The following is a 15,160-nucleotide window of genomic DNA, read 5'->3' on the forward strand; positions in this document are numbered from 1 at the left end:
ACACTCAATTTTAGAGTGAAAACCTGCCAAGTTCCAAGAGATTAAGTTTGGTGCCCCCGTCATAGTACACACTAACGTATTAAGGATAAGATTAGGAGTACCAAGGTTACCCATAACTAAATCCACAGCACTAGGCTGGCCCCTATTACAGATAGCCTTACAAGGAGATAACTTATTTCCACAATCGATACCCTGAAATGTAGATGGACTGCTTCTACCCTGATCATTTGACTCAGATAGAACAATACTTTCGGCCCCAAGAAGTCAGTCGCATTCGTCTAAGTTTGAAAGAGCCGAGAACCTATTTTCTAAATGTATTCCCCACTCTTCAGAATGTACAACCCTTCTTCCTGTGTTAAAGCCGCATTCGGCAGATTGTGACCCCCTTCTCCCCAGTTTTTTCACCATGCTCCATTTCGTCCGCAGCATAGACGGGTTGGGGCCCCTCCCTCTCCGGTGATAGAAAAAGTCTAGGGTCAGAGGGATAATATCAGCAGTTCTTCGCTGTGGCGGTAACAGATTCGGAAGAATATCGATTAATACTTCAGGGTTTGAAAATTTTAAAACAACACAATCGCCCTCAAATCTTTTAGGGCTGCTTCCAATCCACTCCACCCTCCTTGCCATAACTAATTCTGCTGCCAGCTGTTGCTTGCCCCAGGACGTTATCACCATGTTGTTAGACAGCCAGTATAGAGCCTTAGACAACAGAGAAGGAGTAGACTCTTCCTGACCTGGAGACAATATGGGGACGTTGGCTAACACAAGTACCAGAGGGGAAGCCTCAACAGTGAGCTCAGCCGAACCCTTTGCTGTGTTCACAGCCATAAATTCACCTTGAGGGACAGCATCCCCTGAAACAGCCACCCCTGTGGCTAGCTGTGGAACCACCGGCTGGCTAGGCAAAGCAGTCACTGCTCCTCCATCATCCGGACTACCTGTACCCTTTTTAGTCTCCACTCTAGTTACAATTTCGTCAGGTAGACTCCCTACTTTAACTAAAGTTTTGTCCAAGAGATCCCTCAGCCTGTTCACTTCTGCAGTTAACTGTTCTATCCTGCCAACCAAGGGTTTAACGATGCCACCAATTTTCGAGTCAATCATACCCAACAGCTTCTTAAACTGAGCGTTGGATAGGGCCATACAAATATCATCAGTCGACCCCTCTTCCTCAACCCCAGCTGCTTTATTAGGTGGGGAAGCCGGATTTTTCCGACTTGAGCGTAGGCCTCCACGAGTAGACTGACCCTTTCCTACTCTTCTTGTCATACGTGGAACAACCACTGGGGCTTTTTCCCCTATTGTATACAATTCAGTCTCCTCCTCACTATTACTTACCACAGCAGCACAACTAGGCTGGATCAAGTTGGTGCTTTCAGCAGATTCAGATAGTATCACATTATTACTGCTACTAGCTAAATCAGGTAAATCAGCTGAGGGGAAATCCATCAATGCAAGTTCCGGGGATACATCCAACCCCAGAGAGGCTCTCCTCTTGGTGTTGATTTTAGCTACTACCTGCACCAGATAGTTATCCATAGTATTTATGGCCGTAGGAAGCTTTGGATTAGACATAATGCACCACAATACACTATGGACACGATTACCCTTAGAAATACAAAAATAACGTTTTACCAAAATAAATGGGCAGCGTAAATAGCCCAGTCCAGTCTCTGCCAGTCGCGGACTGTCGCAGACTGTCCCGCCCTTGTCCCGGGCTTCTCCCGGCGCACTCCCGCGCGCTCCCGCGCAGCGTCAGCAGCAGTTCCAGATAATGGAAATAGGTGGTTGGAGGCGGGGCAAACAGGGAGAGCGTCCAGGTGCAGGTGATACCAAACGCAGGGACTCCTGGGAAATGGAGTCCCAGCCCTGGCGCTCACAGCCCTGCTGCTCTAGTCTGATGTAGCCTCAGTCCCAACAAGGTAAGCGATGCGGGACCCGCGCAGCGGGTACCGCAAGGATCAGTGATATGGCAGGCAGGCTATAAAAGTCAAGAAAACGGCAAGTGAACGGCAGCCAGCACAAGCTCTCCACAGCGTCTCCTCAGTCGATAGATGGTTGTCTCCCAATGTTACTAGTGCAAGCCTGCACTCTTCAGTCGGTGGTCGGAGGCGGGGCAAACAGGGAGAGCGTCCAGGTGCAGGTGATACCAAACGCAGGGACTCCTGGGAAATGGAGTCCCAGCCCTGGCGCTCACAGCCCTGCTGCTCTAGTCTGATGTAGCCTCAGTCCCAACAAGGTAAGCGATGCGGGACCCGCGCAGCGGGTACCGCAAGGATCAGTGATATGGCAGGCAGGCTATAAAAGTCAAGAAAACGGCAAGAGAACGGCAGCCAGCACAAGCTCTCCACAGCGTCTCCTCACTCGATAGATGGTTGTCTCCCAATGTTACTAGTGCAAGCCTGCACTCTTCAGTCGGTGGTCGGAGGCGGGGCAAACAGGGAGAGCGTCCAGGTGCAGGTGATACCAAACGCAGGGACTCCTGGGAAATGGAGTCCCAGCCCTGGCGCTCACAGCCCTGCTGCTCTAGTCTGATGCAGCCTCAGTCCCAACAAGGTAAGCGATGCGGGACCCGCGCAGCGGGTACCGCAAGGATCAGTGATATGGCAGGCAGGCTATAAAAGTCAAGAAAACGGCAAGAGAACGGCAGCCAGCACAAGCTCTCCACAGCGTCACCTCACTCGATAGATGGTTTATGGATCATTCAATGTGTTATCGATTTTGAATACACCTTTTAAGTAACATATATTTGCTCTCTGTTTTACCCTCCACAGTGTGTTCTGTCTTTATTTTAACAAAAGGATAGCTTTTATTATCAATATGTATGGCATTATTCTATCTGTTTTTATGTGATATTGTATTTTTTATTGTTATTTATAACCAAATAGTTATTTGATTGATTTAAAACAAAAGGTACTGGCCAAAGAAAAGCAAAACTGAAACGTCAAACGTCTCTAAGACAGTATATCCTATTTCTTTCAAAATGAATACAATATTTTCAGCTAATAGAAAAAACGTCGACTTGGTTGGTAAAAGATAATCCCAGTTATAATCATATCTGCCATTTTTTTGTTTTAAGTGAGATTTCTATGAAAAAACTGCTTTCCTATTACAAAGTTTGAAATTATTAAAGTGGTTATGATGATTAACTTAACATTTCAATATTATTCAATATTTTATTACATTTTAAGCAAGAACACCTCTTTACTTGCCTTACCAAATGCTTGTGCATAGCTGGTGCAGTGAATTCACTGCAATATGAGTGCACCACTATAAAAAAAATGTAAGTGATCCAGTTGAAGCAGAAAATATCAATGATTATACCTCACAGTGGAGCTGCGGTGGAGTAGTGAGGTTGTTAAAGTGAAAAGATAACTTCTTTTTTCAATCACTGTTTAAAGTTATGCATAACTTTCTATACAGTTGCTATACAACTGTGCACCACATTGCACTTTTCCAGTTTTTGAGTGCTTGCTAAATGTGTCCTGATCGCGTTAACCATTTTACATTCAGAAGGGGGTTACAAAATAGTGTTTCTCACATTGTAAAACTTATTTTGGTATTGTTTGCTACCACAATTGTGCACCATTGACATTGTGAGTAGTTTTCTGACTCAACACAGCATCTGCGGAGTTTGTGATGTAAACTACATATAATTTAGTTTACCCAGTGTTTTTGTGTAATAGGTTTACCTGGTTTTGTTCTACTCATGACGGATAGTCAACTTTTAGTGAAGGTCCAAATGCATTTCATGACTGAGTTGTAGTGTGATTCAAGTATGAATTTAAATAAAGGTTAATAGTGTAAAAATGATAAACCTGTCTCTGTTCACCTTACAGTGAGCCCAACCTCCTGGTGCGTGCATGTAATCAGCTGGGCCAGTTCCTGCAACACCGTGAGACGAACCTGCGGTACCTGGCTCTAGAGAGCATGTGTACTCTGGCGAGCTCAGAGTTCTCGCATGAAGCTGTTAAGACGCACATTGAAACAGTCATCAATGCTCTGAAGGTGAGGGTGTCAAAGCTCCTGCCCATCCTACTCATGCATGTTTTATCAACCTCTGTACATGTTATTTAAGGATTACACTTGATGTGTGTGCTACAAGTCACTTTGCTTAATGCATCACCAGCAGCATTAGTGTGGCTTAAAGGTTCATGAACTCAGGGTTTTCCAGTGGTAGGAATGTAAACGTGTTTACTAGGGTAGGTAGCTACATTACTATACAGTGGATCTGCAGTCCTATCAGTTAAGTGGTGTTCTTAGTTTTCTTACTTTATCCCTCTGTTCTCCCCCTTGCTCTTTTTCTTTTTTGTTCCCCATCTGCCTCTGTCTTTTCCCTGACCTCTAATTCATGGTATACACTGTTGGATTTGCTCAGGCTGTATTGGGAGATATGAGATGAACTGTGAATTTTGATCCTCCACTTATCCACTACTACTCCTATATATGCCTACCCCTATTCGACAACAGATTAGCATAGTCATTTGTCAGGCCATGTGGGTCAAAGGGATAAAAGTGCCCTCCCTTCCTTTGGCAAGAACACTGCTCTGGTGGTGTAAGGGGTCAGGTTAGGTGTGACTGGTGTCTTGACACAGTTACTGGAGTCCCTCTAGTCCAGTGGCTGCTGGGCTACTGTAGGTAGTTAGCGACTGGCCAGGGTGCTAGTCCACCCTCATAACCTCTGATGAAGAAAAAAGGGGGAGAGCGCCTGTATCACAGAGACCACCGGTTGAAGTTTAAATTTTCTAATAGCAGGGCGCTACTAGTGCAGAACAACCAAGGACAAAGCTGGAGGCTATACAAATTCTGGGGCAGGGACCAAAACACACTTTTTATTTCTTCAACAAGGAATTCTTATCCAAGCTGCAAATGTTAACTGGAAGCTCCCACAGCATATAGCATGGGTCAGGGACAAACCAGCATTGCCTTCAATAACAGTATAGAACCTCCTCTGTTTCCCTTAATGTACAGCACATTTCCTTATCTTGACCTGCAGTCTCCTGGTGCTTCAAAGCGCCAACTGCCTCAACAAGCCTCACAGATAGCTGTTCCTTGCTGGGATGTCCTCTGTTGAGCTGCTACCCAGCTGCTTCTGTCAGTTGGCAAATTCCTTTCACAGATAAGTTGTCCAGAGACGGCTTCTCAAGTCCAAACCTTGTACCCGAGTTTGAGAGGGAGAATGGCAATCCAGCGTTGCTGGATTTAACTACTGGATCTCGGCAACCTTGGTGAGTGCCTGGTCAGAAGAGAAAAACCCTGAATAAACAACTGGCCAATGATACCAGACATTTATAATTCCCTGAGTCACTGGTTGATCCAATTAGGTGGTCAGCTACTTTTGAATCCTGGCTGCTCCTCCATTCCTTGGGGATATTTCCTGTGTGTTTACTACATGATCAGTGCAAGTGCAAGTGGAGGGCCTGCTGCCCTCCTTTCCTGCCTATCCCAAACAGAGGAATTTTAACTAACTCCTGATCAGGAGGCCCTGATCATCAACCACAGAAAGGGAGGTATTTGTCCGAGCAGTGGGGTTGGGTCTCAACATAGATAAGAGCTACTGTCTATCACAACCCTCAAATCTTCTAGAAGAAATAGAGAGGGGCATAGGGATCTGGAATGTCCAATAGAACAGATATCAGATTGTCTCACGTTAAACACACTGGTTTACCGTCCTCACCCAGTGAACCAACTAGCTCTCAGAACGCACATGCCAGATATGACAGAGATAAAAAAGAACCCAGGTAAGGGAGGCTGCACTGGGTTTACCATGAAGAAGCTGGTAGGCAACCCCTCCTAAGGGGTACTGGGTAAAGGTACCTCTGAGTATAGATCAATACTGTTACTACTGTCCTGCCACAACAGACTGGGTAGAGAGGCCAGTAGCCACTTTCTGTAAAAGATGGGTGCGTTATGCATGTCCCCTCGGCCTCCAAGCTTTAGGGTCTAAAACTCGTGTAAAAGGGAAACCCTCTGTGGACATGTGTGATTGTCATGTTCACTGAGATAGAGATCAAGAAAACCTACAGCAACGTTACAGTGACCTGCCAGGAGATCAACACAGGACAGGGATGCATGCTCTCCAGAGCCATGTAGAAGTCTTCCCTTCCAAAAGTACAGGTATATACAGGAGCCCTCACTCACTTCCCATCGTTGCTCCTCTTTTTCACTCCCTGTTTAGATTGCAACAGTCCAAGCTGGAAGGCGGTTGTTTTCCAAATGATGATGCATTCCAGATGGTACTTGATTGTATTCTAGATATGCTCTGGGCTGTGGTTGACTTGTATATGTTTTTATAGTTTTTCGGTGGGGAAGTTCAGGCTATGGACTTGCAGCCTTCAGATTTCTTTCTACTACTTGTATTGTAGAGCCACCAGAATTTTGTGGCAGACAGGCACTCCAAATCCCTGTTCACTAGGCAGCTCTGCTCATTATCTGAATGACCAGAGCCAGCAATGAAGTATTGTGCCTCACAGCAGGAGCGAGCTTGCCCCAGGGGTATCTAGTGCAAGAGAAGGTACAGATTTCAGCTAGCTTTTAGTTTAGTCCCCTCCACCCTCCTGACATCTGAAGTTTAGGAGGCAGGAGAGTGGATGCCACAGGAGCTGAGGATGACCATGATGCAGAGTGACAAGGAGCAGGGAAAAGGAGCCAGAACAGGTGCCACGAAAGTGGAATGTAGCAATGAAAAAGAGTGCCACAGGAAGGGTGGGGTAGGAGAATAGGTGCTACAGGGACCCATGAAAATGGGTGCCAAAGAGGGAAACTGGGCCAGGAGAACTGGAACCAACTTGTGGAGAACAGAGGAGCCCAGGAGAGTGGTGCTGAAGGAAGACAGTATGTTTGCATATCAGTTGGGTTCCTGTCTTCAGCAGTCTTTTTCTCTTGAATGCGCTGACCTCCTTTTATAGGCCCAGCAGAATTGCAAGGACAAAAAGGCGTATCGAAATAGATCTTTTTTTAAAAAACAAAAAAAGATTTTGTGATGATTTTTTAAATATTTTTACAATTTTGAGATTTTTTTGCAAATTGCAAAATCACAAAATCCTGCCAGGTCTGACTGAGTTTATGGTAACCTCTGTAAGTGAGGTTAACATTTGATTACATGCTGGTTGCAGGTTTGCCATCAATAATCCCAGGTGTCACCTATTACTCTTCTCAAATAGTGACCTTTATCCCCTGATCACTGACGTTGGATGCATACCAGGTGTCTGACAGCAATCCATTTGTATGGACAGTTTAAGGCAACTGGTGTAAAGGGTTAACATATTGAACATTGTTCGGTTAGATGTTAAAAATGCAACTTAAGTTGGGTCTGCTCTGGAGTTGCAAGTTGCTGCTATGCCTCGTAAGGCTCAAAAGTAACATTATGTGTTCTTCTCCTGGCAGACGGAGCGAGATGTTAGTGTACGACAGCGGGCGGCAGATCTCCTCTATGCCATGTGTGACCGTACTAATGCCAAGCAGATTGTGTCAGAGATGTTGAGCTACCTGGAGACGGCTGACTACTCTATTCGCGAGGAGATGGTGAGCTTCTGTTTTGTCCCGCTAATGAGATTCTGAAGAGAGGAAGACAAGATGGTAGGACTTTGGTAGAAGATATCCGCAGTAGCTGCTACTTACAAATATTAATCTCCTGCAGATTTTTACTGTGGACATATTACTGATTTGAAGATATTACCTCTGTGTATGTTGTGTGCCTTATTTACAGATATGTACAAGCAATGTGGTTTCCTTTGGGGTTGGTACCCGTCGGTGTATGAAATAAATATCCTAAGCATATAAACTCAAGAGGGGAGCCTTATATAAACTTTGTGCACATTTATATAGGTAACCAGTAGAATTGGGTGATTAATTCCGCTCCGCCGGCGGAGTCGCAGAGTTTTGCCCTCTCTGCATTCTGCTTAGAATGCAGAGTTTCCGACAAAACTCGCCAATCGTCATGGGGCAGAGTTTTTACTCGTGCATGGCTTGCCAACGTTACGTTGGCAAGCACAAGTGAGAATTTGTGTTCCCACGCACGATTTTTGGCCACTAGAAAAACTCCTGATGGGATTTCTCAACGTGAGCCGTCATGGCATGTTGTGACCGTTCAAGTTGAGAAAATCTACTTAAGTGGCACAAAGAAGCAGTACCCTCTTGTGCACTGCGTGGTGCTGTTGGCACTGATTTTACAACGTGGAACAAGCGCCTGCGTTAAAAATCAGCTTGATGTGCCCAATTCCGCCCGTTCGCGGAACCCTGCGGAATTTAGTTAAGTTTTTATGTAGTGAAACTCTGCGAGTTCCACCCACCCCTAGATCCCAGATCTCATCTGAAAGCTGTACTTGCACACAGTGTGATATGATGGGCCAGTATTACCTGTGTACAGAGGTGGTGACATGCTTCTCAGAACCTTCAGCGTTTTTCCTGTAGCTAGTGCTCGGAGAGGGAGAGGGTTGTAGAGATATGGAAAGAGAGAACAACATACCATCATCTTCTTCTGCTTGTACTAAGGTCCTGAAAGTGGCGATCCTTGCAGAGAAGTATGCAGTGGATTACAGTTGGTACGTGGACACCATTTTGAACCTGATTCGGATTGCTGGGGACTACGTGAGCGAAGAAGTATGGTACCGGGTAATCCAGATCGTCATCAACCGAGACGATGTACAGGGTTACGCAGCCAAAACAGTCTTCGAGGTAATGTATGTTTAGTTTGAATGACCAAGCTATTTTCTTCTTAATATTTCAGTGCATAGTTGAGAAGAATCCTTTGCGTTTTAATAAAAAGTGCAGAACTCTGTGCTGAATGATATAAACTTCGATTTTGCTATTATTGTCTGTAGAAATCCTGAAATCCATATATTGTTAGGTGGTTTTGATCATAATTCTTCTGTCCTGGATAAACATACTAAAGATGTCCTATATTATAAGACATTCTCAGATTCCAAGAAAATTAGAACTGGATGCCAGAAAGAGCTAAGGAAGGCGCATAGGTTTGTAAGAGTAATCTGACACGCGTGCTGCAAGCCATGCGTCGCTCTGCCCTTCTTTGGAAGAGGCTTTTTGTCTGTATGTGGTGTTTCCTTATAATCTTTCCAACGTGTATTATTTGGTTCTTCTAACCTCTACTTTTGCATTACCCCCTGTAAAACCCATGACGTACTGTGCTCGGGTCCTTTGTAGCTACATTCAGCATTCATAGATCACATACATACAAAGATTGCACCGTATGTGAAGAAGGGATTTCCCGTTCAGTAACCGTAAGGTAGTTATAGAACCAGAACACAGGAAACCTTTATGCATATTACTTGAAAATCAATATTCCCTTTACAAAAGTAAAGACCCATAATGCACAAGTGTATGAAAACGATGCTGCCGTTTCAGAGAGCTGTAAATGATAGTCTTTGCATATAGTGAATTTTGTCACTCATTTTGGCAACAATGCAAGGTGGAAGTGCTGCAGCGGTCATGCAAGGATTTGAACTTGTGATCGCATGTTACACTTAAATATGAGCAGCACACATTCACCTCACAGCGCAGTGTTGCTAGCTAACGTACAGTGCAAATAAGACACCAAGTGGAACATGAGTCCGAAAATGCATGCTATTGAAGAATTATAAAACACATCCTTCCTTTCTTAAACAATATAAACAGATTTATTTAGTGATTAGCAAATTATTAACTTCTAAAATATTACCTTCAAAATTAGTTAGAAGAGTTATTAGAAGCATGATATACTTCTCTTTCAAACTTTGGAACCAGCTACCTGCACATCTCAGAGCACAGCAGGATTTAATGACCTTTAGGAAACATTTGAAGACATGGTTACTTTCATCTTGCTACTAAGATGTGGGTTTCCATATGGTACAGTATATCTCTGTTTTGCAGAAGCTAGCATCAAGACGTCCGTGGGCAAATGTCTCGCTCTATAAAAATAAATATCACATTTTCCCCCTGAAAATTGCTGAATGATTACATTAGGCCTTGCATTGTTCAGTGTTACGATTTTTAAAGGATCAATGGTTATGATCTCAAGTGATAAATGCGTTGTTTCCCGTAGGAGTAACGTCTCTTACTCAGCACTCCGGTATTTATTGAATGTTTAAATGATTGTACAACGATTGTAGAGTTTGTAGTTTTGAGGCGTCTTTCATTTAAAAAAATCCTTATGAAATTCATATGATATTCATTCTTTGTTACTCATAGATTTCAATCAATGGGTTTCATTATTCATCTCATTTCTGCCAAATGCATTTCGGGCGAACCCTTCGTCAGGGGACTTGTATTCTGAAAACATTAAACGAATAACATGTAGCAAGGTATAACGCAAATAACAAACAATCAATTTCACTGTTCTCAAGCTGATAATGGTGGTTGTGGCGAGACTATAAATTAGTGTATCAGGTGAAAAAGGGAAAGGGTGCCGGACCACGTGAAAGGTTTAGTTGTGAGCTGATATTATAAGCCAGGTTATTCATGATTTAGAAATGAACGAACAAGCGTGTTTATCGTGTCAAAAATAGTTAACGAGAGCAAAATACGACAATGTGGAAAGAAAAAGTGTGGCAGATACAAGAAAGTCATGCGTGGTAACAACGGAGTGCATGCTCTAATATAGTGAAGAAAAGAGAATGTAACGCTGTAATACGAGCGATATATAAGGTTGAATTCTAACCTTTCAATTTAAGTTCTTAGGAATCTTGGGTACCTAACGAGAAGAACCATAAGGTAACGGAACGGTAAAAATAAACGTTCTGAAAAACATAAAATGGTTACGTATAAACGTTATACCATATGTGAATATTAATCGTCGAGTATAAAACGAAATTGTAATGTAGACATTACCCGTGTGTCTGAGCTTACCACGATATAAGGTTTCAATCGGTTTCCTCTTAGCAAACTTCCCGAGCTCCTTGGAAAATGTTTGAACCCTGTGTGTTATACATACGATGGTGATGTAGTCACGTGTTCATCGAGAGTAAGGAAAGACTAAAACGATGTCGAGTTTGCTAAACGTTCGTGGTAATTACATTGCGTTAAATATGCTAAATAAAGAAAATAGCAACCTAAGTTATTATCACAAAAATGTGATGGTTGGAATACTGGGTTGAACCTAAGTGTGAAAACGATAGTATGAACGTCAACGTTCGTGTGCTCTACAAGCGATATCAATAAAGTTAAGAACCGAGGATTGAGAGAAAAAAATAAAAAATAAACTATCACCATTCAAAAATTTAAACAGAGAGGATATCCCGAAACCACACTTAATGATGCCCAGGAAAGAGTCCGGAAACTGTGTTTAAGAATGACTTTTTTGATATTGTAACTTCGTGTTGAAAATTTAGAAATGAACACTTGTCTTTGTTCATCATCTTTGGATTGTGGAATTAACAACTGTGCTCTTTCAAGTTTCCGGACTCTTTCCTGGCGATTACGGGGGGGAGATATCAGGCTCGCCAGATTCGAATTCTGGATCTATTGAAAGGGAACTGTAAAATAGGGCAAATATACATTGAACTTATGTTAACTCAATCTGATGATATGGCTAGACAGGAAGCAATATGGGAGGAGAAATTGCTGGTAACTAATATTGATTTACAACTGGTTATGCAAACTGCTAATTCTATTTTACTCTCTGGTAGCCTTAAAAGCCAATCATATATGGCAATGTTTAATCTCTACTATACCCCTGCAAAGATCGCAAAATGGAAGGCGGGGAGGGGGGATAAATGTTCGAGATGTGGACTTCAAGCGGCAGACTCGATACACATGTTTTTTTCATGTCCTGTACTTCAGCCACTTTTGTTGGATATCGAGCGTTTTATGTTGCAGTCCCAGGGTATCTCGACATCTTTAACAGCAACCTTGGTTTTGTTTGGCATTGAATTTGGAACAGAGGCGGGTAGTCGAGCTGTATCCCATAGGGGCTTTAAGTTCATTTGTATGTCGGTTCTGAGGCTCTTCATAACCTCTCAGTGGCTGGACTCGCAGCCCCTGTCTTTCGTTAACTGGAGGGCTAGGGTTATCTCAATATATAATATGGAATCGGCATTGTATAAACTGAAGGGAATGTCAAAGAAAAAACTGGGGGCCGCAATATGGGATCCGATAAGAAATTGGTTACAATAATGTTATCAAGTTTATTTGTATTTTCGTTATACTTATGAGGCATCCCAGATGTTTATATTCTTGTTTTTTTTTTTACTCTTTTCTCCTCTGCTTTCTGGCAAAGACGGAATGTAACCTCGCTGAATCAATAAAATTTATATAAAAAAAACAACATAAAAAAAAAACCAGAATGGACTATTAGTTTGTATTCCTATGGATACTTTTAGCTCTGTTTTTAACCTACTGTGTTTTTTTTACTTCCAATTAGTTACCAACGTTTTAATGCACATTGTACTCTACCTCATGTTGTGTGCCACTCCTTTTGGTTCCCAATGTGCAGGTCTGGTTTTATTATTCTCTGTGTTTTGCACTTTTATGGTCTCCGACCGAAATACCATTGAATGATGATGATATTGCATATATCTGGTGAGTTTTCACTGGAGCTGCATACAGGTCTGACAGAGACATACATACCCAACTATGTGAAAAAGTATCTTTGTTCCCAAAGCTGCAGTTGCTGGAGCTCCTGGATGAGACACATGTTACATATGTTTTGTACAGTAGAAAGGCTGGTTCCAGCCCTAAAGAGTCCTACCAAACATAGACAGAGGCCTCCAATAACAGAGGACCATGAAGTGAAGCTTTCCACTTTCCCCGTGTATCACAAGTTCTCTCTGTAGTTTCTGATTGACTGACTGGTGCTGTGGCTCAACCTTGGAATAGAGGCAATGGATAGAGTGTGGAGATAAATGACTAAATATATTGGAGGCGAAGTAAACAGTGCCCCTACTGAACTGCATTGAAAATGTGAACTGGAATATTTAACTATGTGAACCTCGGAATTACATAATTCTTCTGTGGAGGAGATTAAATTCACAGTAAGTATCGGATAAGATGGGGTGAAACAGGAATCCATTGAAGGTTATTCTGCTCTATTCCTTGAGACTAATATGTTCTTTGGGTACAAAGATAGACAATTCCAAACAAGCAGCATGCCATAATGTTTTGTGTAAAACCTCCTCCATTCCCGATGCATGTTGCAAACCAATTTGTGTGTGTAGTTAGCTGTCTTTATTTTTTGTGCACAATTTTGGTACTGAGCACCGTGGCAGCTTTCCCCAGTTATGAATATCATGACCTGGTTGTTACTCACTGAAATGAATCATTGATGAACAAAAGGCTTTGTGAAAGCTGAACATGACCCCGAGGTAGGAGAGGAGGCCCGAGATTCAGAACAGAAACTGTCAGTGGTTTAAAATGTCTTTTTTTCCCTGTGCAGGCTCTGCAGTTCCCAGCATGCCATGAGAACATGGTGAAAGTCTGTGGCAACATTTTGGTTAAATTATGCAATCTTATAGCTAGGGGCCCCAGATACAGTAGTTTAAAATGTTGTCTCTTATTTCCCTGTGTTGTGAGCAGGCTCTGCAGGCCCCAGCATGCCATGAGAACATGGTGAAAGTCGGTGGCTACATTCTGGGTGAATTTGGCAACCTTATAGCTGGTGACCCCAGATCCAGGTAAGTTCAGAAATGCTTTTTTACATCCTCCTTGCCAGCAGGGTGTCAGGCATGAATAAGCGTGCTGAGGGAACCATAATGAGAAAACCAGTGGCTTTGCTGATTTTTCTAGGAGCAGCACTGACTAATTCAGAAGTACACTTCCACACTCCTCTGCACTCAGTTTTGACCTTCAGTACCCCATGCATAGGGCACTCTTACATCACTGGGAAGTGAGTGTTGTACTGCCGGTGTCCTTCCATCCTGACCAGCGCTCCCTACCGCTATTGAATTGAAAGCCACATATGGCTCTGCTTGCACACCTCTCTCTCAATCAGCAGCCCCCTTTTAATTTTGCATCATAGTTTTAAGTGATCACATTGGCTTAAGATGATCACTTCTGCATCATTGCCTGAATTTGATATCATCAAGTCAATCTCTAATTTGTGTTTTTGTTGGATCCTTCTTTTGTCAGCCCCCTGGTGCAGTTTAACCTGCTGCACTCCAAATTTCACCTGTGCAGTGTGTCCACACGTGCCCTTCTCCTCTCCACCTACATCAAGTTCATCAACCTCTTTCCGGAGACAAAGCCCACTATTCAGGAGGTGTTGAGGTCTGACAGCCAAATCCGCAATGCTGATGTGGAGCTGCAGCAGCGGGCCGTTGAGTACCTGAAGCTTAGCTCCATCGCCAGTACTGATGTCCTGGTGAGTCCAACAGCGACACTTACTCTGTCGGGGCACCCATTATTACTTGTAACAGCCTAACAGTTTCTGTCTCCAATACAGTCTTCATCATGCTCTTTGTTCTATCTTCTCACAGCTATTTTTGCACTCTACCTCTTTTGTTTGTTCTCTGTTACTGCCTTGCATTCTCTCCTCACTACTGCTCTCACTCTGATAAATTTCTTCTTTAGCGTGTCTCTCTCTCTTTTAGCCTGCTGATTCTCTTTCTCCCCACTTCTTTTTTTTCACAACAAATTGTATGTGTTTTTAAAGGTACAAAATGGGCGTACATTACAATCAGTGCAAAAGACATACGGTACCTTATTTTATAATTCCATAACAACATGGCCTGTAGAACACCAGGCCGGATAATTAACAAATTACATCGAACCCTGCTAATTATTTGTAATTGCATATGTTTAAAGGCGTGTCTTTTAGCTATCAATGTTATATGTTTATGGTGCGCTAATACGACCCGTATGTTGCTTCGGGGGTTTATGGAAAGTCTGAATATGGCAAGGGGGAGTGAGTCCAAGCCCCAATGTGTCGCCCAGCGGGACCAAATTTTCCTGTGCTTCATGGGCATCCCTGTGCTTGAAAGACTATAATTTCGACACCCATGCACCTGTCCTTTGCCTTTTTCCCTCCCCCTAAACTCGGCAGGGAGGTCGCTTTCCTTTCTGGGCTATGTCCTTTTTAGCTAGTGTCAGGCCCAAAAACAGGAGATGCTGCTTATAACGGTTTCCTCCGATCTCCTCTGTGCTATGGAGAAGCAACAGTCTGGGGTCAAGTGGGATGGTCCAGGCGAGCAAAATGGCTGTATCACTACGCAGCCCCACACCGTGTGAAGAA

The 15,160-nt window shown here is 43.2% G+C and overlaps 1 protein-coding gene across 2 annotated transcripts in view; it reads left to right on the forward strand.

Annotated features, from left to right (window-relative positions):
- The window catches only part of LOC146809392 (AP-2 complex subunit alpha-1), a 297,343-nt gene that overhangs the window by 138,571 nt on the left and 143,612 nt on the right, over positions 1 to 15,160 (forward strand). For both annotated transcript variants that reach the window (XM_085616210.1, XM_085616211.1), the window contains exons 9-13: positions 3,840 to 4,008; positions 7,387 to 7,524; positions 8,494 to 8,676; positions 13,507 to 13,604; positions 14,059 to 14,290. In XM_085616210.1, coding sequence (XP_085472336.1) covers positions 3,840 to 4,008; positions 7,387 to 7,524; positions 8,494 to 8,676; positions 13,507 to 13,604; positions 14,059 to 14,290 — 820 coding nt within the window. The remainder of the gene's footprint in view (positions 1 to 3,839; positions 4,009 to 7,386; positions 7,525 to 8,493; positions 8,677 to 13,506; positions 13,605 to 14,058; positions 14,291 to 15,160) is intronic.

Source organism: Triturus cristatus, chromosome 7, assembly GCF_964204655.1.
Source record: "Triturus cristatus chromosome 7, aTriCri1.1, whole genome shotgun sequence".
Lineage (NCBI taxonomy): Eukaryota > Metazoa > Chordata > Amphibia > Caudata > Salamandridae > Triturus > Triturus cristatus.